Source organism: Parathielavia appendiculata, assembly GCF_033297405.1.
Source record: "Parathielavia appendiculata strain CBS 731.68 unplaced genomic scaffold N657scaffold_18, whole genome shotgun sequence".
Lineage (NCBI taxonomy): Eukaryota > Fungi > Ascomycota > Sordariomycetes > Sordariales > Chaetomiaceae > Parathielavia > Parathielavia appendiculata.
In genome coordinates this window covers 46815-73953 of record NW_026944237.1, presented here as the reverse complement: position 1 = coordinate 73953, position 27139 = coordinate 46815, and the positions used below count along the sequence as shown (strand labels likewise).

The 27139-nt window shown below is 56.3% G+C and overlaps 9 protein-coding genes across 9 annotated transcripts; 4 read left to right on the top strand and 5 right to left on the bottom strand.

Moving 5' to 3' along the window:
* Nucleotides 1–269: 269 nt before the first annotated feature.
* N657DRAFT_580286 (uncharacterized protein) lies at nucleotides 270–3661 on the bottom strand (the record flags this gene model as incomplete). The annotated part of the gene is made up of 2 exons (XM_062789448.1): nucleotides 270–1517; nucleotides 1568–3661. 2 exons carry the CDS (start codon nucleotides 3659–3661, stop codon nucleotides 270–272), a joined length of 3342 nt encoding a protein of 1113 aa, XP_062643973.1.
* A 1359-nt stretch (nucleotides 3662–5020) lies between these two features.
* N657DRAFT_162448 (uncharacterized protein) lies at nucleotides 5021–5873 on the bottom strand. Its single transcript, XM_062786030.1, has one exon. It carries the CDS (start codon nucleotides 5582–5584, stop codon nucleotides 5135–5137), a length of 450 nt encoding a protein of 149 aa, XP_062643972.1. The 5' UTR covers nucleotides 5585–5873; the 3' UTR covers nucleotides 5021–5134.
* An 868-nt stretch (nucleotides 5874–6741) lies between these two features.
* On the top strand, nucleotides 6742–7920 carry N657DRAFT_649257 (uncharacterized protein). The gene has a single exon (XM_062793685.1). It carries the CDS (start codon nucleotides 6824–6826, stop codon nucleotides 7481–7483), a length of 660 nt encoding a protein of 219 aa, XP_062643971.1. The 5' UTR covers nucleotides 6742–6823; the 3' UTR covers nucleotides 7484–7920.
* A 2857-nt stretch (nucleotides 7921–10777) lies between these two features.
* Nucleotides 10778–15714, bottom strand: N657DRAFT_649256 (P-loop containing nucleoside triphosphate hydrolase protein). Its single transcript, XM_062793684.1, has 11 exons — nucleotides 15272–15714; nucleotides 15018–15205; nucleotides 14306–14962; nucleotides 13968–14247; nucleotides 13756–13902; nucleotides 12942–13698; nucleotides 12709–12884; nucleotides 12116–12645; nucleotides 11939–12054; nucleotides 11685–11872; nucleotides 10778–11630 (listed from the first exon to the last, which is right to left on the bottom strand). The coding sequence occupies exons 1-11, from the start codon at nucleotides 15401–15403 to the stop codon at nucleotides 10920–10922; spliced, it is 3882 nt and encodes a 1293-aa protein (XP_062643970.1). The 5' UTR covers nucleotides 15404–15714; the 3' UTR covers nucleotides 10778–10919.
* A 53-nt stretch (nucleotides 15715–15767) lies between these two features.
* On the top strand, nucleotides 15768–19013 carry N657DRAFT_693139 (uncharacterized protein). The gene is made up of 6 exons (XM_062797203.1): nucleotides 15768–16125; nucleotides 16362–16822; nucleotides 16895–17184; nucleotides 17242–17682; nucleotides 17746–17996; nucleotides 18049–19013. Exons 1-6 carry the CDS (start codon nucleotides 16106–16108, stop codon nucleotides 18533–18535), a joined length of 1950 nt encoding a protein of 649 aa, XP_062643969.1. The 5' UTR covers nucleotides 15768–16105; the 3' UTR covers nucleotides 18536–19013.
* Nucleotides 19014–19017: 4 nt separating this feature from the next.
* N657DRAFT_649253 (uncharacterized protein) lies at nucleotides 19018–19947 on the top strand. The gene has a single exon (XM_062793683.1). It carries the CDS (start codon nucleotides 19345–19347, stop codon nucleotides 19792–19794), a length of 450 nt encoding a protein of 149 aa, XP_062643968.1. The 5' UTR covers nucleotides 19018–19344; the 3' UTR covers nucleotides 19795–19947.
* A 244-nt stretch (nucleotides 19948–20191) lies between these two features.
* On the bottom strand, nucleotides 20192–20677 carry N657DRAFT_658547 (rhamnose mutarotase; the record flags this gene model as incomplete). The annotated part of the gene is made up of 2 exons (XM_062794908.1): nucleotides 20192–20421; nucleotides 20482–20677. The coding sequence occupies 2 exons, from the start codon at nucleotides 20675–20677 to the stop codon at nucleotides 20192–20194; spliced, it is 426 nt and encodes a 141-aa protein (XP_062643967.1).
* Nucleotides 20678–20974: 297 nt separating this feature from the next.
* N657DRAFT_658546 (uncharacterized protein) lies at nucleotides 20975–22132 on the bottom strand (the record flags this gene model as incomplete). The annotated part of the gene is made up of 3 exons (XM_062794907.1): nucleotides 20975–21154; nucleotides 21212–21514; nucleotides 21575–22132. 3 exons carry the CDS (start codon nucleotides 22130–22132, stop codon nucleotides 20975–20977), a joined length of 1041 nt encoding a protein of 346 aa, XP_062643966.1.
* Nucleotides 22133–24836: 2704 nt separating this feature from the next.
* Nucleotides 24837–27098, top strand: N657DRAFT_658545 (bifunctional catalase/peroxidase; the record flags this gene model as incomplete). The annotated part of the gene is made up of 1 exon (XM_062794906.1): nucleotides 24837–27098. One exon carries the CDS (start codon nucleotides 24837–24839, stop codon nucleotides 27096–27098), a length of 2262 nt encoding a protein of 753 aa, XP_062643965.1.
* Between the last annotated feature and the right edge of the window lie 41 nt (nucleotides 27099–27139).

Sequence of the window (27139 nt, the reverse complement as noted above, 5' to 3'; positions counted from 1 at the left end):
TGACACCGGGAACATGGAAGTACCGAACAGAATATCAAGTAACTCGCCAGCACCATGCACTCATCCAACCAGCCACCTCGTCTATCCAAAAAGATCTAAATTGCAATAATCAAGAAAACCCCTAGGACCCAACAACGCCCAACATTTGTTCCAGCCCTTTCAACAGCTCTCCTCCCTCAAAAACCTCGCCGGCAGTGAAAGAGACGTGGTCCCATATGGTGCATGCATGTAGGTAATGTACATGGCTGAACCCAACCGACTCTCTAAATTTACATCCCCCTCCTGCGCAGCAAAACACCAGCCATGTCCAGCCGGACAGCAGGCCGCTCGACATGATTGCTAGCAAGGTCCTCCAGGCTCCTGCTCGGCACAAGGCGCCCGCCGGGCGTCCGCGGGTTCGCCACATTGACCCGCCCCCGACGATGCAGCCTCGCTTGGCCGCTGCCGCCGACGCCGTCGTCGTCGAGGTCATCGTCTGATGCTGACGAGGAGGAGGACGCATCGTCTGCGTGGTGGTGATGATAATGGACGCCCTCTTCTTCTTCTCTGTGGGGGTGTTGTGGTGGTGCTGCTTCCTCTGCTGCTACTGCCTCTAGTATGCCGCCTGCTCCGGGCGCTCCGGGCGATCCGGAGGGCGTCGGACGGAGGTGTCTGAATGGATCAACGTCATTGTCATTCTCATCAGGACCGACACCTCCGCCCAATAAGCAAGGCTGCTGCCGCTGTGCTGACGCAGAAGTAGTGGACGCCGTGATCGGAAGGCCCGTGGTGGTGTCGGTGGTGTCCGGGCCGATAGTGTTTGTGTCGCTGTCGCTGTCGGACCGGTCAGTGACGACCGCGTCGGGGTTAGGCTGGTGGCTGTGGCAGGAGTTTCCTGCTGCTGCTCTCGTGGTGGTGGTGGTAGTGGTGGTGGTGACGCCCTCGTAAGCGGCCAGCCGGGCGAAGTAGTCGGCCAGTCCGTCCACGCTGGGCGTACCCACGATCAGGTCGTAGCAGGGCGGCGGCGTCTGCAGCGGTAGCTCCGGCGGTGACTCGTCGGCGTCGAACGCCGGGGGATTGTGCGAGGGGTGGCGGATGAGGTGGATCGGCCGCTCCTCAACCGGCGTGTGGGACGTTTCTGGCCGGGCCTGGTGGATGAGGGTGCTTTGTTGGGGAACGCCTCTGGCGGCGTGGACATGGGCTGCTTGGGGTTGGGCAGGTAGACGCGAAGCCATGGAACAATCCAGGCGGAGTTGGCGTCCGCTCAGAGTGATGAAGTCCTCCTCGGTCATGGTGAGGGGCCGGGCCAGTCCGGCAGGGCTCTGGTCCAACGGCTGGGCGTCGGGACACCCGCATGTCATCTGCTGCCGCTGCTCAGGGACCGGCCCGCCACTGCCGCTGTACTGCGGTAACGCAGTGTTTGCCCTTGTCGCGCGGCAATTGAGAACGGTAAACGGGCTGTCAATGCTGATCTCGAAGTGCCGTCGGCGCTTGCCTGTGGGATCGTCGGGGTCTGCGCGCGAGATGCGCATGACGACCTGTATTCTGTCAGCGTAGGACTCGCGATTCCGCAAGTGCGAGGGCATACCTTAATCCAGTGGAAGACATTAACGTTCTTCCAGCTGCAGTCAGGGTGCAACCGGAGAGTCTTGTCACGGGCCATCATGTCGCAGGTGGGCAGCTGGACGTTCATCTCGATCTCGGTGCTCGCCCAAAAGCTCTCGAGACCCAATTCCAGGTCGCCAAGAAGGTTGTCGCTGGGTTCAGGGAGCGGCTCGGGGGCTCCGCGGTTCCTTGCTGCTTCTCTCATACGGCGACAGGCTGCCGTCCGCCTGGCCTCCTGCCGTTGGAGAGGGTCGAGCTCACCGCCGCTAAGCACGCGCATCTCGCTGGCGGCGTACTGCTTGTCTACCGGCCTGCCGGCCGTCTTCTCGAACAACAAGATCTTGCGGCCGGGGTCCTTGCGCGTCACGTGGCGGTTGTTGGTCCAGTACTCGGCGTTCTCTGTAACAAAAACCTTGAGTTTGTGGAGCTGCACCTTGGCAAGCGGTGTGAGTTTGAACGCGATTGGTATCCTGCCTCCGATAGGGAAGCTCTTGCCCGAGATGACGATGTCGTAGTGCAGCTGGTCTTCCCAGTTCCGGCTGATGGATATTGGCTCGACCGTCTCAAGAGACATCTGGTCCGGGAGACGGACAATCGGCACTTCTCTTGTGCCGTGGAGGTTGGGCTTGAAGGCACCCGCCCGCTCCACGGTGGTCTCAAGATCCCAGCGCACTGACCCATACGGGAGCTTGGCCGTTTCGAGCTGGTTGTGGTCGATAGGCAGCTCAAACGTATACTCGTAGATTCCGGGGTGAAAAACCTTGTACCCTTTGACCTGGACCTGGTTGATATGCGGTGAGTCACCCTTTCCAAAGCTCCGCGAGTTGACGGACTGCAAAGAGAGTCGCTTTAGTTCCTTAGCCGTGAGAGTGCTGCTGCGTCCCTTCCCGAGAATATGCAGGGATCCGGTCGAGGCAGTCGGCTGCAGGGCGCTTATCAGGCCGCCGGCCTTGTGGGTGTAGGTGCACTGGCTGCCGTACTCGGTGTCCCACATGCCCTCGTGCATGGCATGGAAGAAGACCAGGGACTGGGTCCGCAGGACCTGTTCCTCGTACAAATCTGTCTTGTGGGGCGGAATGCCCTCGGGCCATTCTGTCCTCGCCTTGCCGACGAGCTTAAGTGTTATCGACTTAATCTTGACGTTCTTGGACACGTTCAGCTGCAGCTTTCCGCGAAGCAATGCGCTCGTCGTTTGGCCTCCGCGGCGCGTATGGTGGTCGTGGTCGAAGCCGGTCAAGAAGACGTTGGGTTCGGCCAGCAGTATGGAACAGGAAACGCCGCTTCCTGATGCCACTGGCTTTTGGACCTCGGAAATGGACGAGCTTATCATAGTCTTTGCCGATCGTATCGACATCATGCTGTTTCGATTCGCCGACATGACGGTAGTGCCCGCCGGAACGGGACGGGGACGGGCGCCTGCGACGCCTGTCATGATCGGCGTCCCGGGCACCGGTTCCTCGATAAATATGGGTACTTCTACTGCTGGTTCACGTCGAGACAACCTCTGGACGAAGCTGACGAAGCTGACGAAAGTTAAGGACCGAGGCCGGTCCCTTGAGACGGGAGTCGCGGAAACAGTAGGCGCTGGTTTCGGCGTGATAGAAAGGGCGGCAAAAATCTTGTCGATGACCCTGCCAACACTCTCGCCGGACTCTGGGAGTGATAGGAGAGAGCGTCTCTTCTCCTGCTTCTCTGTCCGTTCCCTCTCGGCTCTCTTCCTATTCTTCTCTTCCCTTTTGCGTTCCCTTGCTTCCTGCTTCTTTATTGCCTTACTCTCCCGCTTCTCGCGCTTGGATAATTTCGTCCCAGGTGAACTCGGGCGGAGGTCGTGTGGCACGAAGCCGGGTGGATATGAGATGATGTGGATGGAGTGCGGGCGGCGTTGGCGGGGCTCGATCAACGGGGCCGGAAAGCGTCCCGGGTGGGCACGGCGACTGCGCTCAGTCGGTCGCCTCGGCGAGTAAGATACGGAGCCGTGGGCAGAAGACAAGTATGGCGGAGGGCGTAGTCGATCGTGTTCTGGACCTGCAGGAGACATGGCCGTCCGGTTAGACAGCAAGCTCGATCGGAACAGCATGAGGACGGTAGTAATAGGAGCGGCAGTGGCAATGGTTGACGTGGGCCAGGGATAGACATGGCGGCATCAGTGGTTGTTGGGTGAGGAGCGGATGGCGAGTAAAGAGGACATGGAGGGACGAAGAGGACAAGCGCGCAAACACACAGCAGCCGGCCACAAAGAGATTCGTGATATCTCCAACGTCCAACGGCCCGAGTCCGGAGGCTACATTGTGAAGGCGGAGACGGGCTGGAGCGTTGTGGCCTGCAACGGCCTGATTCTGGCGAGAAAATGAGATAATGGTATCCATCGCTGTCTTTGTTGGGCCAGACCGGCGGTGCTCCAGAAACAGCCTCACAGCGGAATGACAAACAGGCATGGTAACAGTTGTCCCCGTGTCAATCGGGACGGCTGACCAGGAGAGGGCTTGTTTAGGGAGTGCACGAAGGCGAACAAACGTGAAGGGAGGGGCAAGGGACACAGGGATCGGTCAAAATAGAAACAGCAGTTGGGAAGGGATGTGTCCGGATGCGGGCAGGTTGAGCACATACCTTGGGCGCCTGAATCATACCAGCCCCGTTATCATCACGACGGAGCTCTTGTATGTGTAGGTATTGCTCGCTTTGTTCTGCTTGTGTTCGGCGCGCCCTGGCTTTGTGTTCTCGAATCTCTGTAGCCGGAAGCACCGAGGGGCTCGAAGCGTCGAAGATAGGGGTCTCCAAAGAGCCTGCCTGAAATGTGTGGCGCTCTCCTCGATATATCAAAGGGTGACCAACGGGGGTCGCACTCGTAGGCCGTCGTCGCCCAGATGCGGCGCAAGAGATGTGAGATGCAGCGCCGTGCGCTTGCTGTTGGTGTGCGGCGCTGGGTTTTGGGACCGTTCAAGCGGCTTTCTGCTTCGTCTTAGGCGGCGAACTGGATGCGCATGCTCGAAGCGAAAGCGTACTATCGTTAACTATGTACCCTATGTACAATATGAACGAACGGGGGCGTGGGCAACGCGGAGCGGGTTTCATGCGGCGCGACAGGGAAGGGGGACCGAAAACAACAAGACAATAAAATCGGCTGGGTTAACCTGTACAATCAATGCGGCAGGCAACGGGGAAAACATAATCACCAACGGGCCATGGTGGGATGGAAATGGCAAGATGCTGAGTCGGCACCCGAAGCAAGAATTGGGAGATTTGGCGAGAAATTGGCACATCGCATGCCAACGATCTGCAACGGCAGAGTGTGATGACCTCAGCGGTCCCTGCAGTCAGGAAACGACCAATCACAGCCAGTCGGACCAAGCTGCCGACCCACTTCGCAGCTTCCCTGCTGTCCGTCGACTTTGGTCAAAAACCGAACGGCATATGATGTTGCTCTTTGTTTCCATGTCATGATACAGTGCTTTCCAGGTTATCACTGAGGCACAATTGCTGACGTGGAGCTATGTTTCTCAGTTGAGGTATTGCCCGTTTCGTGGAAGACCAGTGCTATTGTCTCTGCGAGTCAGCCGAGCGGGCCGTAGCAGAACCGGGAAGGACGCCGCAGCCGAACGAGCGCCAACCGTTGATCCCGCAGGCCAGAGAAACGCCGGTTGTGTTCCAACGTTCCAACATCAAGACGCAGCAAAAACTGAAGCCATGCAGCCGAGGCGGTTGAGCACCGAAACCCAGCAACCAATGACATCCATGGCAATGACATCCTCAGCGCGCATGACCGACCTTGCCGAACAATCCGCGCGATCTTGAGTCCTCGGGTTCTGTTGGCACTCTCAGCTCTCACGCACGTGCTAAGCCGAGACTGCCGATATCGGGTTATCGGTAAGTCTGCAGGGAGCGGACGCAAGCGCGAGCTGCTGCGGCCAAGTTCGGCAATTGGTGTGTCGGTGACATCATCGCCGTTGGCGGGGTCCTCTGACACAATCTTGAGAAGAGTTTCCGACGAGAAAGGGAACATTGCAATTGAAGGAAGCGGCAACAAGTGTGGCTACAAGCAAACAGGCGCTGGGCGATGACAAGCACTAACCTCTGCCATTTTCGCGGCAGAGGCAACGCAATGCGATGAGGTCGTCGCCTCGGAACTCGTCGCTTGTCGCACATCGCCAAATGCTATAGGTGAAGTCCATTCTAACAATCACTGTCCGCCGACGACGATTCGTTTCCTGTCCTACTCGGCTGGCCGCGGGCGGCTGTCCCTGTGTTTAAAGAGCGACGTTGCCCTATACTCTACCGCTGCTATAACACCCTACCTAATTCAATGTTCCGGGACAACCGACGTGCCGGGACGATTCTTGTGTCCCTTAAACGTTGCCCGATGTGGACGGCACTATTCACGGCCCAAAAATCGCGGAACTGCGCCGGGATCCACTTTCCAAAACACCGGCTCTGACGCCGGTATGTCTCCACTGCTCCGGGCCCGATTGAACACGGCCATGTATGCTTAGCCGCAAGTGGCGAAACTTTGGAAGGGCCACCGGATTCACATCCTTTCAATACCCTACTGGCTTGGACCTTTTGGTCATTGCTGTAACATCGGTCTAGAAGAGCCCGATCCAAGCCTCAGATTACTGACATCCACGGCCCAGAACGAAGAATCCGCGATGGGTTGACACTATCCCGCACACAGTGGTAAGATACCGCCCAGGAGCCTCGAGCATTGACGCGAACACCACTACTCCATTCCATCGGTGACAACACCTCCGTCAAGAACGTCGTCGTAACCATAAGATTTCGTCCAGGTCGGACAAGTTTGCTCCCGGTGCGTTTCGGATTGCGGCGCCAAGTCGACACCCTGCGCCAGCAGCCACAAAGAGCAACAGTCCACCGGCTATCAGTAGGGTATCTATGTTGGTGTGCCCCTGGCACAATACTTTAGATGAGATGCATTTTGCCGGCAACTCGTGCGGTTACACAGCGCAATTCAAGTTGCCCTTGCATACGGTAGGAGACGGGTGTAATCTGGCAAAAACGCTCTGCCTCCGCCAGTGCCATCCGTTACCAATTTGGCTTCGCCAACACTCGTTGTGTCAGGCGCCAGCGAGTATGTATACCCGGTATGGACACCCGAGATCGTGTGGACGCTTGATAATCAGACCTTGATGTTGACGGTTCACTACAAGATAAGAGGTCTCGGTATAACCCTGACGATTTAATAGACGCTACTACATCGACGCTTTGAACTAAGGTCCGAAAAATCATGCTCGCCGCTCCCAATCCGCGGTTCCTCGCTGGCCTCTGTCTAGTGGCACTGGCGAGCCGGATCGCTGCTGAGGATTCAGAGCAGCGGGGCCCGCAGAAGCCCATTACGCTCCGCCAGTCTGGGGGCTTCACGATAGGCGGCAAGATCATCCATAACCCTTCGAACCCCAATATGACACTCTCTTGCGACCACGGCTACGTAGAGTACTTCACCCCGTGGACGCCGCGCAAGACGAGCATCGTCATGTGGCACAGCTCCAGCACCCAGACCTTCCAGAACCGCTGGGACGGCGGGGAGGGCTTCAAGGACATGTTCCTGCGCCGTGACTACCCCGTCTACCTCTGGGAAGGGCCTCGCGTCGGCCGGGCCAACTGGGCCTGCAGCCCGACCTCGTACGCGCCAGACTACCGAGACCAAGGCAACTTTGTCGCCTGGAACTTTGGTCCCGTCTTCAAGGAGTGGTGGCCGGATGTGCAGTTCCCGACGGCGAGCGAGTACGCCTGGCAGCAGGCCACGAACTCCCGGTACGTCGAGTACGACTCGGAGGCGAGCCTGAATCTCGAGACGGACGCCGCCGCCATCGCCGCCGATTCGGGCAAGCTCGGCGAGGACATCGTCTACCTCACCAACTCGGCGAGCGGCTGCGCGCCCAGATGACGGCGGTCAAGAGCAACACGACCCATATCAAGGGCATCGTCTGCTACGAGGGCTACGGCTACGTCTTCCCGGACGACGCGGGCATCGAGCGTGGTGCTGGGCCAACCCTTTTGGCCCGATCCTGGTCCCCTTGGAAGACTTCAAGAAGCTGGCTAAGATACCTGCCATCCAGTTCCTGTGGGGAGACCACAGGGACGAGGGCTTCACATTTCTCAACCAGTCGAGGCAGGCGGCAGCCTTAATCAACAAGTATGGTGGCAACGCCCAAGTCATCAAACTGGGCGAGGACAAGGGCATTAAGGGGACCACCCACATTGCGTTTGCAGATTTGCACAACGAGAAGGTGGCTGGGCTCTTGGACGAGTTTCTCAGCGAGAACCGGCTATCTGGTTATCCGGCTCGTGGCTAGGATATTATGTCTATATACAGTATTGAGCAGTTCAGACTTCAGATTGTAAAGTCTCAATGTAGAAACCTACAAAACTTAAATTCGGGGCTGTCTTCTGAATTCATGACCATCTTCAGTTGTCCATCCTGATTGTCGTACATCCTTTCCTATCCTGGAAACTTCCACGCTTCCCTACATGCGGCGCCTGGATGAACCAAGCCCAGTCCAACCTAGGTCGACACTCACATAATTCAAGTTGAAAGGTGATCAACCCAAATACATTTCAAACCAGATGAACCGGAAACAGTCACTGGCCGGGTGGCAGCTCCTGAGACCGTCAACACATTAGTAACATCACCCCAAGCTTTAGAAAGCGTAGACTTACTAGGTTGAGTAGGTTGACGGTTCCAGCTGCTCACGCAGGTCTAAGCAACGCAGTACGCTGCTGACTGGTCGCCGTTGACCAGCACACAACCCGGATGGCCATGAGTTATGCCGCAGCGGGCGGACAGCTGCCACTGACCGAGGGAGTTGCAGACCATGATGAGAGAATCATACTCGCCAAATTCGCCTCCCTCGTGCTGGTTTCGCATTGATATGTTCCGGGAGTGCAGGCCAACGTCGGGGGGGTCACAAGCAGCAACATGGTGGCCGCAGTCAAGGTTGAGGAGAGAAGATGGTTATATGTTGAGTGATTGTGATGCAGAAGTGATTGGTATGTTGTCGATGACTGAAACGGATTCTGATGCCAGACTGCTGGGAGTGACGAGGGAAGAGAGAGTTTGGAACCGCAATGATGGCGAACTGGTGAGCCTTTGTACTGCGAATATCCCTCTGCTCCTGCTTTCGAGAAGGATGCCACCAAGAACAGTTTACATTGAAAGGATTCTGAAGTGCTACACGGCAAGAGGTAGAATAGGAGAAGACTTACAGAGTCGGCGAACAGTCTCACACCGGTTGCTCAACTACCTTATGGATACCTTACCATTCGCGTTGTTGCCTGTTACCTGATGCCCAATTTTATCCTGCCCCAGAAAAGGATTCACTACAACGCTATCAGATAATGATTGTTGTTCAGCCCGCAAGGAGGACTTGCCGGGGGAGAAGGATCCCGCCACGGTCCCCAACTCACCTATGCCCGGGCCCTAAGTTTACCGCCAGGTATTGCAAGTTGAATACCAGATCGCTGAGTAGGCAGTGATGAGCAGACAAACCGCAGCTGTACTGAGAATGTCTCCCTGTAACGTTAATCAACTGACTGATTCCTGAGAGATGAAAGTTCTAAGTTGCAATCTGAGTTTAGTGTCCCACTCCTAATATCCTCTCTCCTGTGAGTCTTCCTTTCCTCGTTACCAGTTTCACCGTGCATCGTCTGCGTCCCGTCTTCTGTGCTTGTGCCCTAAGAATTATTGTCGATGAACCTTTTCAGATATCCCCAGTTCCGGAACCGAGCACGCACAGCAGATGATACTGGGGTGGGTACTAAACGTATGTTAGAGTAATATGAAGCCTTCATCCAATCCAGACATACCCCCATATCCCGGCAAAAAAGTCTATCTTAGCTACTTGTTAATTGGTATAGTTATTACGTTAGTCCCGCCCCGATACGCACAATTTCCAGCTCGTTCTCGCAATAAGTGCCACCGGGACAATTACCACACGCCCGCACACAGACTGCGGCGGAAGTAGTTGCCCAAAGGCTTGCAACAGCTGCAACAAGGATGATTCTCATGATAGCTTCTTCGCGGATGTGCTGTGGGTTGGCGTTGTTGGAGGTAAAGTAAGGTTGTCCTGCTGAGACACGCAACACCGAACACTTCTGGCCTTCAAATACCTACCTGAGAGAGTCCTGAGCTTCATGACCCAAGGTGAGTTCAGTACTCCGTAGAATGATATGGATTGGCATGTCGTTATGTCTCAGCCAAAGTCTCACTCATACGAAAACCACCCAGAGGCAGTAACGGCCCGAGAGTGATCATATCCCTATCAAAACGACACATTGATTGGCTGACGTGACGCCGATCAGTGATGAACAACCAGCTATGGCTGAAACCTGTAAGAACTCTGAGTCGAGCACCCTTCGTAGGTAACTTTCTGCCCACTTATCCACCCACACCGGCTTTTTCCAAAGCAGTCCATCCGGACACATGCTTCACCCAAGACAGCCAGTAACTCCGAGAGCATCCAGACTGATCCAGTCTTCGCAGCACATACGACCGCACCACAAGACAGAACCCCGGACAACAACCCTGGAAAGCACCCTAGTGATAGCACCCCAGGACGGTACCCAAGGCAGTATTGATACCTCCGGAGATCTTTCAATGGGTAGAATACAGCTGCTCAATTAGTCCAGCTGGTTATCAGCTCCATCAGCATCCCCCAAGCGAGCCAGAACACGACATCTGCTCTCAGCTCAATCCTGCAGGTTGCTGCAGGCTGCTGCAGTCCACCACCTCGCAGCTAATCATAACCCTCTGAAGTTTTCGTCCTCCATGCCAGAACTGTCGGAACGAAGCCGCCTTGATGGCTGCATTCAACGGACCACGGTGGTTGATTGGTGCCAGCACCGCAGCCCCTCTTCCTTACCTACTTAGTCCTCTCCCATGCCCATCAACAACAGCACAGAAAATCAAGCACTTTTACCACCTTTCAATTCAATCCACTGCTTTGACGGGAAATAGCTTCTTCCAGCGCATATCTCAGCGGTCATCGCCCTGCAGGTTCCAACAAGAACAACCTCTCCGCTCCGGCTGATCGCTTGTCTATCATGTGTTGTCGCGCTCTGGCACGGTCGCGGCAACAGCCACTATAACAGCACCCAGACAGCGACCTGCGCTGAGCACAGCACAATCGTAGAGAGGTGAATACGGTGGCATGGAGATGTTCAGCTAGTCATCATAGAGTGACGGAGAGGTGCAAGGCACTCTTTTAAGTTCCCTGCTTCTACATATTACCAATCTACCTACTTTTAACTGTGCTGAAGGCAACCCCTGCTGGTAACAACAAAAGAAATGACGAACCGAACTAATCAATCTTACAAACCGTGACTTATTCCAAATTCTGCGCCTCGCACATCTTGCGGTACATTCCCCCTTGAGCAATCAACTCTTCATGCGTGCCCCTCTCCACAATCTTGCCACCATGGAAGACACAGATCAGATCGGCATCCTTGATAGTCGACAGACGATGGGCCACGGCCAGGGTGATGCGATCGCCCGCCTTGGCGGCTTCGGCCAGGGCATTCTGGACAATCTTCTCGCTCTCCGTGTCCAGCGCGCTGGTGGCCTCGTCGAGGAGGAGGATCTTGGGGTCGCGGATCAGGGCGCGCGCAATGGCGATGCGCTGCCGCTGGCCGCCCGAGAGCTGGGTGCCGTTGGGGCCGGCTGCAGTGGACAGGCCTTCGGGGAGGGACGCCACAAACTCCCAGGCGTTGGCGGCGCGGAGGGCGGCTTCAATCTGGGAGTCTGGGACCGAGGGGCCGCTGCTGGCTGCCGAGGCTGCCGCGCTGTCGACGGCGGCGGTTGGGTCGTCGATGCCGAGGGCGATGTTATCGCGGATGGATCCCTGGAAAAGAGTAGGTTCTTGCTGGACAAGGGCTACGATTCGGCGGTAGAGACGCGGGTTCAGCTCGCTGAGGATGGCGTCGTCGATGCGGATGTTTCCTGTGGAAGGGTCGTAAAAGCGCTCGAGCATGGCAATGACGGTCGACTTGCCACAGCCCGACGCACCAACAACCGCCACAAACTGGCCTTTTTTGATCTGCCGGTGGTCAGTTGTGGTAGATGATCATCAGCCAGCAGTGTAGTGACTTACCTCCAGGTCTACCCCCCGCAGAACAACAGCATCCGGGCGCAAGGGGTATGAGAACCGCACGTTGTCCAAAACGATTGGTCCCCCTGACTTTGGCCCTTTCTCGCGGTTTTCACTCGTCTCGCGCACCGTGGGTTGCAGCTCGGAGAGCCAGAAGATGTAGTTGGCCCCATTCTTTCCCTTGGTTATGCCTTGGACATTATCAGCAGTTGGCTTCTCGCCTACCTAGATACCTCAGCGAAACGTGGGATACTGACTGGTCGAGAATTGGAACATCTGGGCGGTAGCTTGGCCCGAGAAGAAAACAGCCATGAAAGCCACAAAGAAGTTGTACATGGACGTCTCATTGAAGGCGACCAGGCGGCAGCCGTACCTGTATCCCCAAGTTAGACAAGCCGGTTGATGTGACCGCTGCGGTCTCCAAGAACACATACCAAAACCCCAAGGCCTGAAACCAGTACTCGATGGACTGGGTCAACGCAAAGCAGACCATCACACCCGCAAGGGGCTTGACCGATCCAGACACGGCATGATCCAGCTCGGCCGTGTACCGCTGGAGAACGCGCTCCTCGATCGCCAGGGACGAAACGGTGCGGATGGCCGTGATGGCTTCCGACGCGATAGACGCACTTGTCGAGTTCTTTTTGGAGACTTCATGGTCGAGCCTCATATCCAACCGGATCTTGAGCCACCCAGCAGTGAGGAGCGGAGGCAACCCGCCAAAGACGACGACCAAGCCAAGCTTCCAGGTGTGAGCGACGCCTAGGATACTGCAAGCTAGGACATTCAGGACGGCGATGAAGATGAGGCCGACGTTGAAGCCCATCAGTTCAAAAACTGACTGCGGATTTGAGTCGACGCGGCTTGCCAAGGCGCCAGTACTGTTGTCGGGGCGGTCGAAAAACTGCAGATCCTGACGCAGAATGTCGTGGAAGATTTGTCTCCTGAGTTTATGTGAAAGGGTCTGGAAGCCATCAAGTAAGCGGGAACTCAAAGCAACAGAACACAAAAGACTTCAGGTCCTTACCTGGGCAACGACGTTCACCGACCAGCCCATGAGAAAGTAAAAGACAAGGCAGCCAGCAGCCAGGACGATGAACATGGAAGCAAAGTAGTCCCCACGGTCCGTCATGGCTTCGCCCGTAAGCGTGAAAACGTCCATCATCTTGGATATCAGTATAGCCTGGCCAGGGAAGAGGGCGGCTGTAGCAAGAGGCCTGTCAATGCGATTACTCCAGGAGTTACACTCGAATCACTCACCTGCTCCTACACAGGCGGCCATTACTCCCAGATACCACCAGCTCAGCTCCGGGGTGTACTTGATCAAGCGCAAGATGACGGCAATCAAGCCGACTTTTTTGTGCTTGTCAAAGTCATAACGCTCCTTCTGAGCCTGCAGCCGGGCCAGATCTTCGGTAGCGTATCGAGTCATGGTCTTGGTAAGCTCAGCGGGATGGCCCTCGTCATCAACAGTCGCATCGTCCTGCTCGGCATCGGACCCCGATCCGGCCGCTCCGACAGCGAGATCCTGGATCCTGACAAGCCTTGCGTAGGTGCCATTTTCAGCAATGAGGCCTTCGTGTGTTCCCTGCTCGACGATGCGACCCTTGGACATGACAACAATGTTGTCAGCCTTGCGGATGGTGGCCAGCTTGTGAGCGATGACGATGGTTGTGCGTCCCTCGGCGGCCCTGTCCAGTGCTTGCTGGACCACACCCTCGGCGTGGGGATCCAGCGCGCTTGTTGCCTCATCAAGAAGCAGGACTTTGGGACGAGACACGATGCTGCGGGCGATAGCGATCCGCTGTTTCTGGCCGCCAGACAGGAGACTTCCGCGCTGGCCAATGTCGGTATCATATCCGTTCGGGAGTTCCAGGACAAAGTCATGGGCAAAGGCTACTTTGGCCGCTTCCTGAACCTGCGCCATTTGTTCCTCCCTGGAGGCCTTCTCCCAAGGGGTGCCGACGAGGCCATGAGCGATGTTGTCAAAGACCGACCCTTGGAACAATACGGGTTCCTGTCACTGCGTTAGCACCAGGCATGGGGTATAAACTTCTCTTTGCAGCCTGCTTACTTGCTGAACAAGCCGGACATTCTTGCGAAGCCAGTTGAGATTCAGCGTGTCGATGGGTCTCCCATCGAGTTTGATGGTTCCCGAGGATGGACTGTACCATCTCTCGATGAGTCCGACAATAGTACTCTTGCCGGAACCGCTTTGACCCTGTCTGAGTTTCAGTTGGGCACCCCTCGCTGGACCTCGGCAAGTTCAGTGTGCAAGCAACTCACCACCAAAGCAGTCACCTTGCCTGCTGGCACCGTCAGCGAAAAGTCGTCCAGCACCGGAACCCCCGGACGCGTTGGGTAGGCGAACGAGACGTTCTCGAGCTCCAGGAGTCCATGGACTTCCGACGGCCGCTCGCCAGATTTGTCGAACGGGTCAATAGCTGACTTTCGGTCGATGAGCTTGAACAAGGCGGCAGCAGACGTCGCAGCGCGAGTGAACTCGATCGAGTAAGGGGCCAACATAGTGATTTGAACGGACCCAATGACGACAGACAACAGCACCCTGGGGCAGTCATCAGCGCCGGTCCCGCAATTGAACGAGGGCAAGCCTCAAAACCTACGTAAAGATCTGGCCAGACGACTCAATCTCGCCCCGGGCCAGCATGTGGACACCCTGCCAAAAGGCGAGGCCGAATCCCAGGTAAATGATGGTGTACTCGACCGAGAAAAGCACGCCAAAAAGGGGCGAGTTCTTGTCCCCCCACCGTCGAGCCTGCGTGAGATATTCGTCAAACTTGGCCACGAGCCTGGACCGCATCTCAAAGGCGTGCACGGTTCGGGCGCTGGCGAGCACGCCTTCGGCAAACGAGTTGGCCTGGGCCAGGATCTCGAGGACCTTGGTCTCGTAGCCGGTTTGGATAGTTGCGACGACGCCGATGACGAGGAAGTTGGCCGGGACGATGCATAGCGTGATGAGCGTGAGCTTCCATTGAGTCGCAAAGGCAACCACAAAAGCCGTGACGAAAGCGGCTATGCCTTGGAAGGTGAGGCCCAGTTTCTCCGAGATGCCGCCCTGGATCAGACGGCCGTTGGACGTCGCCTGCGTAGCGATGGAACCACCCGAGCCAAAGTCAAAGTAGGCCACTTCCTGGCCCAACGCCGACCGGAGGTAGGCATGCCGTATATTGCGCACGATCCGGTAGGCAGCATAGGTCAGGAGGGCATTGAAGACGTACGAGAGGACGAATCTGCCGATGCCGAGATAGACAAAATAGAGCCTGAAGCGGGCGAGTTAGCTCCGACATGTGTCATACGAAATCATGGGAGCCATACGCCAAGTCTGCAATGTCATCGAGAAAGACATCTATCGTCGACTCCCCTGAGGCGTAGTCCGTAATGACGGTCACGAATGCTCCGAAAATCAGGTTTTGCAGGGCGATACCGGCGCCGGAGGCGAGAGCGGCGACCACGGCTATGGCTTGGAGCGTGTACTCGAAGGCGCCGGCATATCGAAAAATGCGCTAGACAACAACAAAGTCAACAGTTGAGCTCTGGGAGAGGTTGTGCTCGCATGCGTCGATCCATACCCAATACGCATTCCAGGCGTTTTCATCATCCTTCTTCTCCTCGCCGGCATCCTGAGGGTTTGTGGCCTGTGGTGCGACAGAGTCTTTCTCTGCGCCGTCGATTCCCTTGTCCTTTCCGGTGCCGGCAGCCATCATGGATGCACGCCAAATGTAGAGCGCGTTGCCTTGTCTCAGTGCAGATGGGACTGGAAGCGCGACTCGGAGAGGGACATCTTCATGGATTCATTTCATATGCACAAGAAAGGTGGGTTTCTTTAAAAGTTTCGAACTACTTGGCGCCAAGTGTGCCTTCCAGGCGTCTGTCGCTCCATCGGGGCCGCTTGATAGACGCGTCCGGCCTCTGCGGGCGGGAGGATGACCCGGCTCTGGGGTCTCGGCGCAGGAAGCACTGGGCCGGATTGCACTCGGACTTTGCTTGGCAGCTGGTGTGTTCACGGCTGAGCATATCTCGTTCTAGACGAAACTGTGAAATGAGTCAAATCGGCAAACGGCTTGGCTTTGTTGGATCGCAAATGACGAATAATGACCCACTGTCATCCGCAACCGTGCTCTCAATCACTCCGGGCCCCGCGCGTCCCGCGGCTTCCGTTTCTCTTGAGGTGGTAGACACTTTCTGAGCCCAACTGCAGTCGCTCGCTGCTGGAGACAAAACGATCGGGCCCCGAATTGTCCTTGCAGGATCATGGAGGATTCTACGGACGAAGTTCTGCCACCATCGTCAACTGTGGCATCTCAAACCCCTGTTCCCAGGGCTGCAAGTCCAACCCGCTCCCACTTCCTCCAAGCCTCCTACTTGATGCCCGGGCAAGCTTAGCACTAACTGCGATTAGTGCGATGCTTGTCGAACACGCAAGGTGAGTCCTTCTTATTCGGATAGACCTCGAACAGTGAGCTGATTGCAGGCCTGGCAGATCCGCTGCAATCGGGAGTCGCCTTGTGCCCATTGCGTCCATGCCAAGATCGAATGCACTCAGGCCGGAGCTAGGCCACGAGAGAAACGGACTCGCATTCTCTTGACACACCAGTAGTGGGTTCTTCTGACGCCGAAATTCCTTCTTCTCACCGCGCATTTCTTATGGTTTTTGTCCAGTGAAAAGAAGATCGACCACATCGACCGGCGCCTCGATGGGGTCGTCCGACTGCTGGAGGAACTAAAGACGCAGCTGCCTTCACGCTCGCCGACGCCAACGCCAGTGCCCGTGCCCGCTGTGACAGCTAGCTCGAGCACTGTTGCCTCATCCGGCCCAACAAGCCATGCAAGCCATAGCACGAATGCCGAGTCGACTGAAAACGTGGTTGAAGGAGAGTCTTCGCTGACTGCGCACTCCGTCTTCGCCAACGATCTTCTCCAGAAGGTCATGAGCAGAGACTCGAGGCCGGAGATGAAGGAGAAGATAGAGGCTCTCCGGCACATGGTCGAAGTCATGAAGAAACAGCCGGCCGCCCACGAGATGACGTATCCGCACGCAAGGCCTGTTCGACCCGCTGCCTTTGAAGGATGCGACTTGCCGCCGATCGAAAAGACGGTACAGGTTCTCAAGCTTGCCAAGTGTAGGCAATGGAACCCTGCCCTGATGGTTGTACTGGCGTACCTTTGCTAATGACTATCCACTGGGACGTTAGCTCACCAGCAACTCGGCCTGGCGTGGATTTTCGAGCTATTTGAGATGGACCGCTTCCCAGAGACTTGCCTCAATCTCTACATGGCTGACGATTATAACGTAGCTCACTTCATCACCGTGAACGTCTCCCTGCACTACCTTTTTTGGACCTACGGCAGCCTCCTCTTGGACAGGCAGGCCGAATACTTTCGCCTCGCCCACCTCTGCGGGGTGAACATCGAGACCGCACTGTCCAGCCTGCCTCTGCATCTGCCAGCAACGGACGATATGCTTGTGGCTCTGTCATTAGGGGTAAGTGATAGAACCCCAGCTCCGTTTCCGTGTTCCTTTGGCTGACACGCTGGCCAGGCCTTTTACGCCGTTGAGCTCGCAAAGCCCTCGCTCGCCTGGATTCTTTCGTCCAAAGCGTCCGAGTTGTGCCAGTCTCTAGGTTACCATCGGATGGCAACATTTTTGCATGAGTCACCAGAACCGGCTCGCCGCAAGCAGTTCCTCTTCTGGATTGCATTCATCCTCGACAAGAGCTTGTCGCTCCGCCTTGGGCGATCCTCGACCATTCAATGTAACGATATAACCGTTCCCGAGCCAACAAGCGGTAATCCGGGCCATACTCCTATGATCACGGCCTTCTTTGGCTTGTGGGTCATCGGATCCAGGCTTCAGGGCGAGATATATGAGCTCCTCTACTGCCCCGGAGCCATCAACCAACCGCACCATGTCCGGCGCTCACATGCCGACCTACTTCTACAGCGGCTCGAAGAGCTCGACACGCTCACAGAAGCGGAAGCGGTAAGACCGCTCACCGCTCCAGATACCGTAACCAATGGGCTCTTATCTGACTGTTGCCTGCAGAAAAGGTGGGATGGTCTCTCCAGAGAAAGTTGTGGGAACGACATGACAGATTTCTTTGTCTTGTCAGACCACGTTCTCCGCCTCTCGATCCGGACGCTTATCCACCGGGCAATGCCCAACACCCCCGGTTCCCCTACAACCTTCTCGGTGGCCTGCATCCGAGCCGCGAGAGAGACGCTCGCCCGGCACCAAGAGTGCATGGCTGTCGTAGAGCGAACCAAGGTTGGACTGTTTTCGACCTACATGAATTGGTATGTCCCTCCCCCGTCGTACCATATGTGCAGCCAATGCTGACAAACTCAGGACAATCCTTTTTGCTCCATTCGTCCCATTCATTGTCTTGTTTTGCCAGGTGATCGAGACAAGGGACAGGGCAGATCTCGCTCGTCTGGAAGGCTTCGTTGCCTCGCTCCAGCCACACACAGCTGCCACCGAAGCCGTGGACAAGCTCCGTCGCCTGTTCCACGTGCTCTACAGCGTTGCCTCACAGTATGTCGAGTCTCTGGTGGGGGCCACGGGGGACGTACAGCAGCCGAGCACAGAGGTGGATACGTGCCTGGCCGCCCTGGGTTTCTCGTCATCTCAACCGGTTCCAGGGCAACAGGAGGCGGGTTTCCTACCGGGAAGCGGCATGGGCGATTTCAATGAACAGGCGTCCCAGAGGGGTGTCAACCCGATGATTTGGATGGGGAACGGGACTCAGCTCGAAGACTGGTTCTACAACAACCAGCAAATGATGACGTTCTTGGAGGACGGGTTTCCAGAAGAGGTCAGGTGGGGAGGCAGTTGAGCTCATTGGAATGATCCACCTGCCGGACGTATCCAGAGTTCATAAGCCACATCTGCAGCCGGGATTAGCTGTGGGCTTTTGTTTGTACTATGGTTCAAGTTGTACTTGTACAAGAACCTCTAGTATGACTGGAGATCAATGTTGTCGGCAAAAAGCGATTGACCTGCGGCGGCGTGACCGCTGGTACTTCCCCGGCCTTAATATTCCGCTGCGGCCGGCTTTGTTTGGAAGAGCCCGCAAGAAACATCCAGATCTCACCTGTTGACGCTGTACCTCGTCACGTTGAGTGCGGCTGTAGGCGGCGGCAGTTTATTTTCGGGCTATTTCTCTGAGTTTGGTGTAACCTACCTCACCTACATAGTGCTTGGTGTCCAGTTTCTTGGACCCGCGCTCTGCCGATCAATGTCGCACTGCCTGGCAATACGAGCTCCGAGCGCATGCTCAGATTGTCGGCTGGAATGTCCTGCACAACAATACGAAGTCAGGTGGCATTGGCATCGATATGCGACCCACTCGCTGAATGCATTCTCACCATGCCTCCTATGATTCCGTCTGCATGCTAGGTTTCCGCGCTCAGCTGCCATGGCTTTGCGGGAACGAGAGCGTAGCGAGCCTACATCTAGGCAAGATCAACATTGTGACTCGTCATAGGCTCAGCAAATGTAGGGCCTAAGGAAAGGCCGGCCTCTATATAAGGGCGGACAAATACCCCTCAAGGGATTTTTCGACATTTTAATCATCTCAAGCTCCTGACTTGCAGTCACCTCCTGTCTTCAGTGCATCAAGACAAGCCCCTCCCACTTATCAACATGCACTTCAGCGCTTTCCTAGGCCTCGCTGCCGCTGCCAGCGGTGCCTTTGCAGCTCCCACCCTCGACAACCGCTCCGACGCCGTCTCTGCCATGGCCCAGGTTCCGCAGTGGATCATCAAGTCCTTCACCCGAACCTGCAACGCCAACGACACGTCGTGCACCGTCTCCTTCGGCATCGACACGCAAACCGCCCCTGTTACTGCTTGCTCCTACACTGTCACAGGAACCCCCGCCAGCCGGGCCTCGACTAGCGGCATCACCTGCGGCCCTTACACCCTTAGCTCCGCATGGAGCGGCCAATTTGGCGACGGGAATGGCTTCACCACTTGGTCGGTAGTTGACTGGAGCAAGCGGCTTATCGTCTGGCCTGCGTACTCGGACCGCGAGCTTGTCAACGGCGTGGCGGTCACCCCGGACAAGAGCTATGCCCCGCAGAGCCTTGCTTAGATGGACGGTTGGGATACTCAGCCGGGATGTAACGAACAGAGATGAAGGAGAGATCCGAGAGGATTGTTGGGCTTGTCCCTGAGGGTTCGATGTGAATTACACTGAACATTCCATTACGTCAATACACACGGGTAGCCTAAATTCCAGTCAGACTTTTCATCTTCATCCCTAGTATTTGCTCTGACTAGGTACAACAGTAACTACGTACCTTGCCGCCTAAGCTGATGCCAGCTGTACCAAACTCCAACCTCGGAAAGACAAAAGACAAACGGCAACAGTTGCATGATATTAGACAGGAAGTCTGCGGCTACCCTCAAGCCGAGAGGAACCTATTGGACATCTGTCTTAGTCCTTGAAAATTGTACTAATCTCATTCCGGGCGCTTTAACTCCCCACCTCAGGGATTGTAGTAGAAGACCTCCTCAACTGGCTTCCACCACCCTGGCTCACCAGACTCGCTATCTTTGGCACCCGGCACCAGAGATTTCTGCATGCCATCCGTCATCCTCCACCATTCGCGCACCTTGGGATTCTCCCGCATAAGCGCCATGTCCCTAGCATAGTCGTCCCCAATATACTTGAAGCTCGCAAAGAGAATGCAGGTTTCCGGGTCATGGAAGATGCTGTCTGCAAATGCCCCGTCATCGTCAACGTTTACTCTTCAAATTCAGGCTTTGAATGGCTTACAGTCCACAATATTGCAATCGCTGATTTGCTTGAGGACCTCGGGCCAGACCGCAGCGTGTGCCTCCTTGTACTTCTCGACGAACTCCGGCTTCAATTTGACAATCTGTGCAAAGCGGCGGCCTGGATATTGAACTCTGGGCTCGGCAGATTGTTTGTCCCTTGCAGCCATCGTCGCTCCAGATAAAGACTGAGACATGGTTTGAGCTGTGCGATTCGAGCGAGGAGTCGGCGAAACAGTATCACAATGCTGGAAAGCCATGAGTTCCGGACCGAGACACGGGGGAAGTCTCGGCGCCGGTTCTTTTTAAAAGTACCTAGGCAACCCCTGACTTCCGGGCCCCGGACTAAAGAACCCCGAAGGTGGAGCGATAGAGCCCACCACAAGAGAACAACCATGAGCCGACACAAAAACCCCACAATACCTCTACAACACACGGGTTCAAACCTCCATCCGCAACACCGAGCCCTCTCCGATCATGCACGAACCTGTCTGTCACTTCTCGCCACTCGAGTCGTTTGCCGGTTCATGCTGAGTTCCAGGCACCCAAAGCGGCGAGTCCCCAATCCTGTCTGCAGTAAGGCCCGCTCGGCCCGGGTGCTTCATCCCCGCCTCGAGTTGCCGTTGGTAGGAGACGTTGCGCAACCGGTTCGCCTCGGCAGGCGTGAGATGAAGCTGCACAGGTTAATGTTGGCTCCGTCAGCGTTTTTCCGTGGGTTATTCAAAACTCACATAAACTTCAATCCCAACCGCATGCAGCGCCAGTGCAAGCCATAGTGCAGGTCCAAAAGCCATGCTCATTATGGCAATAGTGTTGGCTCCATTTTTCGTCATGCTTGCGGGGACGAGAACCATCTTATTTACGTCCTGCCGGGAGAAGTAGACGTCGCATTCGGGGAAGCTCTGAAGAGTCTGTTGATGGGATCCCGTAAAAGCGGCTACTTTGGCGCAGGGCATGGGAACGTCATACCCGTCGTCGCTGACGATGAGTGATGATAAGAACATGATGATCCGCATTGTGATGATTGATCCGGCCTAGAAAACGTCAGGCCTGTAAATTTAACATTGCACACGGTCCGAAGGGGAGGAACTTACATAAAACCAGGCCCGAAGCATCCATGCCCTGTGCTGCTCGATCTGCAGGCGCTTAACATTGTAGTAGGCAAGGCCCAGTGAGACAATGAATGCAACCGAGACCGTTCCGATCACCATCTGGGCGTCCAGCCTACCACCAACGGCGTGTCGTGAAAGCATGAAGGCACCGGCCGTGGATACCACACTCAGGACAAGGATGAGATAGCCATTGATGCGGTGGAAGAGGACAAAAGTTCGGCGGATGACGGGCACAAACTGCAGACAGGCGAGAAGGGCGGCGGGGAGTATGGTGCCAAGGTGCAGGAGAATGCCGACTCGGTCCACGGATCCCTCAGTGTAGTAGTAGCAATCGAGGGGCCGCTGGTCTCCGCTTCCTGTGGTGCAGCTTCGGTCGAGAGCGAGGTACTGCAGTCGAGCAAGAGTAAACCCCGTGAACGCCCCAACAAATATGAAGAAGAAGACAAAGTTGTAGCCCTTGGAGAATCCGATCGGGTTGTACACCTTGCGGGCCACGGCGACGAAGCGGTTAGCGGGGGGTCGGACTTTGATGTTGGCCATTTTGGCAGGCGCCGGATTGCAATCAGGAGTGTAGGTCGGATCGAGAGGAATGTCTGGAGGTAGACACATCTTGCCAGTCTCTGATCTGCGACGCACTATATAAGGCTCGAGATATCCAGGGTGGAGATGCCAGGGCCAGGCTGTTGTGCAACGGGTTGATGCGGGAATCCGAGTGCGAGTTTACCTAGTACTATTTCGATATCCAGTCGCGCGTAATCCTCAAAGCCAGCTAAGCCGTCTAACTTGCACTGGTAGGCGGAGATAAGCATCAACTAATTGTTGAGTGTACGAGGTGTTGCTTTCCTATTGAGGCAACTCGCATTCGCATGCGTGCGTGTAGGATTGGTCTTCCGCACCAACCAAGGCCATGTAACTCTCAAGCTAAGCCTCAACTGTCGCGTTGAACGAGTACAGGATAGACGACAGACAGGTTGAATTGCGCAAAAAAAATTGCTGGGGACCGTTGACAATTATGAACTTCGAAAATGCAAGCCAATGCCTCCTCACGAGCCTTGATACCGGGTCTTCTTCCCCCTAGATGCCTTCTCCACCAGCTCTCTTAAGGTACAGTACCTAAGGCAGGCAGTCAAAGAACCTTCTTAGACATTTCCTTCACTATTTGCTATGGCTGGCTCTCAAGAATCTTTCTCAAATCGAGTTTCTAAATCTGCCACACACGTCTGGCGCCCCCATGCGGCTGAGTCAGGTAGTACCCTCTTTGAAGACTGAAGAACACTTGTCTGTGACTCAACCCAAATCGGTAACTTATGGGCGGAAGCACTAGTAGTGGGCTTGCAGTAGCTTTTGAACCACATTCTTGCTTGGAGCTCGGCATCTACTCTTGGACATCCGCCTCTCTAGAACAGTCATACCGCTCCGCCTGGCAACGATGAGCCCGGTTCCCAAGCACCTATCAAAGTCCGAGTTACCGACATAGTCAAATTTGTATACTCAGTCTATGCAGTGCATTTGCGGTTCTGGTTGACTGTATGCAAGGAAGCTCAATCATATCCACGATGGCAGACAAACTACGGCAACGTCGAGCAAAAGATGGTGCCAAACATCATGGACAGGCGACAGACCCATGCCCGTGTAATCTCCGGAACCGGAGTATATCTCAGTGGCGCATAGAACAGCTGACGGCAAGGACAGATCTCAGGGTTCACATGAAAGTGACATACATGCTCCGGGCTAGTAGATAGATAAGTTACAAGGGTGCAAAGGTTCGTGGAATTGGGACCATTGGGACTAGTCATAGTACTCACTGAAATCACTGTTCCAAATTCAGGGTCAAACCTCCCATAAGTACCTTGATTAGAAGGTTGGCGTTTGCCTCTGAGATCATCAGATGCGATCGGGCTGGGCCACAACTTGGCTCTCAGTCTCGGCGAAGTCCCAGCGGAGTAGAAGAGGCGATTGGAGTGGAACAACAGCGCAGCTATCAGGTTCAAAAGTCATGTCATTCTGCCGCAGCGTAGTTGCCAAGGCAAATACGTTGCGAATTCTCTTCGAAGAGTGACTCATTTGACTTTCGTCAAACGTGAGAAAGACGTCACAAAGCACCGTCGCAAAAGCGCTGGGAACCGACAGCGGAGAAGAGATCGGAGGTTTAGTAATACCGGTTCTTGGCTCTTGCGCGTCCTGTTCCATGCTCGGCCGCTTGGCAGTTCAATGGCCCGTACCTCGCCGCACGTGGCCACGCGTCAAGATCGAGACGTCTGAACGTGTCCAGCAGCTTCCACGGATGGATCAAGTTCTGGTGATACCTTAGTCGGCCGGGGCACTCTCCCATTCCGTCATTAGTGGGAACTTCCCCACGGATTTTAACGGCACTTCAAACCCTGATCCCATGATTGCCCGGTACCGGCCGGAATCCACGTGGATTCCAAGCCCGTTGCGGTTATGATTCCCCACTTCGTGGCACCAGCAAGGTTCTCGCGCAATTAATGCCGGCCGCCACAGCAGATACAGTACACGTAAGGTAAGGTACGATGGAGTCTCTGGAGGGCAGGCTCAAGCTGGATGGGACTTGGCATGGCGGTAACTTCCAGAAACCGGCTCAAAAAGAATCCGCGGGGAAGGGTTTTGAAGGCGATCGAATCTCCGAAAGCGCCGAGTATCACAGTTAGACCAATGAACGAAGAGCATATTACGGATCCCTGCAGCATGTCCAACGCGTTGATACGCCGTCCCACCGGCCGGAGCCGTCCCGGAAAGGTGGCCGTTCAACCGCCTCCGAAATGCCATCGATATTGCACTGTACCTGAAGATATCGGGTGCACGTACTTATGCTAGGAGTATGCACGGAACCACATGCTTTTATTGCCGATCATGAACTGATTCCGGCGGCTGACGGGCCATTATGAGGGCTGCACCACTGGAGAATCCTCTTTGATTCTTACCGTACAGGGCGGCGGGAGTGCAGGAAGCGGACAAGATGACGGGATTTTGCCCCTCATTGATGCGGGGTTGGCGTGAGCGGTACTTCTTGTCCGTGAGCGGGGTATCGTACTCCGTAAATGTCCCCGGGATACACATTCCGGACGACCCCGAGGCGCTTTATAAGCTTGCTTACCGCCACTCCTTGTGCTCCTCGAAGCTCCTACATCTCCGCCCATAAGCCTTATATAGGCTGTTATCACTTTGCAAGTTCCTCGCTTAGTTTACCTTCCACCCAAACAATCATTAATCACCAGACGACATCATGGGTGCAAAGGAATGTCCCGCCCGCTTTGCCAACGTCGCCGGCGGCGGCACCAGGAACACTGATTGGTGGCCCAAGCAGCTGCGGCTGAACATCCTCCGCCAACACCAGCCCGCCTCGAGCCCGTACAGCAAGGACTTCGACTACGCCGCGGCCTTCAAGTCGCTCGACTACGAAGCCTTGAAGAAGGACCTGAGGGCTCTCATGACCGACTCGCAGGACTGGTGGCCTGCCGACTTTGGTCACTACGGCGGTCTCTTCATCCGCATGGCCTGGCACAGCGCCGGCACCTACCGCACAACTGACGGCCGCGGCGGTGGCGGACAGGGCCAGCAGCGGTTCGCCCCGCTCAACAGCTGGCCCGACAATGTCAGTCTCGACAAGGCACGCCGTCTGCTCTGGCCCATCAAACAGAAGTACGGCAACAAGATCTCGTGGGCCGATCTGATGCTGCTGACGGGCAACGTCGCCCTCGAGTCAATGGGGTTCAAGACTTTCGGCTTCGCCGGCGGCCGTGCCGACACGTGGGAGGCCGACGAGGCGACATACTGGGGCGGCGAGATGACGTGGCTCGGCAACGAGGTTCGGTACTCTGGCGGCAGCGAGGGTATCGCAGGCGAGGGCATCTTGGACGGCGACCAGTCCAAGAAGAATCACTCGGATATCCACACGCGCGATCTCGAAGAGCCGCTGGCCAACGCCCACATGGGTCTCATCTATGTCAACCCCGAGGGGCCCGACGGCATTCCCGACCCTGTCGCAGCAGCCAGGGATATCCGCACCACCTTCGGCCGCATGGCCATGAACGACGAGGAGACGGTGGCACTCATCGCGGGCGGCCACACATTTGGCAAGACGCACGGCGCTGCCCACTCGGACAACGTCGGCAAGGAGCCCGAGGCGGCATCCCTGGAGCAGCAGGGTCTCGGCTGGGATAACAAGTATGGAACCGGCAAGGGACCCGACACCATCACCAGCGGCCTCGAGGTCATATGGACCAAGACGCCAACCAAGTGGTCCAACCACTATTTCGAGTACCTCTTCAAGTTCGACTGGGAGCTCACCAAGAGCCCAGCGGGCGCCAACCAGTGGGTGGCCAAAAACGCCGACGACTTCATCCCCGACCCCTATGACCCCACCAAGAAGCACCCACCACGCATGCTCACCACCGATTTGGCGCTGCGCTTCGACCCCGAGTACGAGAAGATCTCGCGTCGCTTCTTGGAGCACCCGGACCAGTTTGCCGACGCTTTCGCGCGCGCATGGTTCAAGCTGCTGCACCGCGACCTCGGCCCGCGCTCGCGCTGGCTCGGCCCGGAGATTCCCTCAGAGATACTGATCTGGGAGGATCCCATCCCGCCGGTCGACCACCCAATCATCGATGACAAGGACATCGCCGCCCTTAAGAGCGAGATCCTAGCCACCGGCGTTGCTCCTTCCAAGCTAATCTCGACCGCATGGGCGTCGGCCTCGACCTTCCGCGGCGGAGACAAGCGTGGCGGCGCCAACGGCGCTCGGATCCGTCTTGCGCCGCAGAAGGACTGGGAGGTCAACAACCCGGCGCAGCTGGCCGAGGTGCTCTCGGCGCTCGAGGGCGTGCAGCAGAAGTTTAACTCGTCCGCTTCTGGCGGCAAGAAGGTGTCGCTGGCCGACCTGATTGTGCTCGGCGGTGTTGCCGCGCTCGAGCAGGTTATTGATGGTGGTGTATCCGTTCCCTTCGCGCCCGGCCGCGCCGACGCGTCGCAGGAGCAGACCGATGTCCACTCATTCTCGCACCTCGAGCCCAAGGTCGACGGATTCCGCAGCTATGGCAAGGGCACGTCACGAGTCTCGACCGAGCAGTTCCTGGTCGACCGCGCCCACCAACTGACGCTGACGCCGCCCGAGATGACGGTGCTCGTGGCCGGCCTGCGCGTGCTCGGTGCTAACTGGAATGGCTCCTCGGCCGGCGTCTTGACGTCGCGGCCTGGTAAGCTGACCAACGACTGGTTTGTGAACTTGCTGGACATGGGCACGGCGTGGAAGTCGATCGACGGCGAGGTGTATGAGGGCCACGACCGGAAGACGGGCGAGCTGAAGTGGACGGCTACGCGCGCCGACCTCGTCTTTGGCTCGCACGCTGAGCTCCGTGCCATTGCCGAGGTGTACGCCAGCGCGGACGGGCAGGAGAAGTTCGTCAAGGATTTTGTTGCGGCGTGGAACAAGGTCATGAATCTCGATCGGTTCGATATCGGGCAGTCGAGCCTGTCGGCCAAGTTGTAGTTTATTGTTGTTGAGGGCTCGGGACGCGCTCGCAACTTATT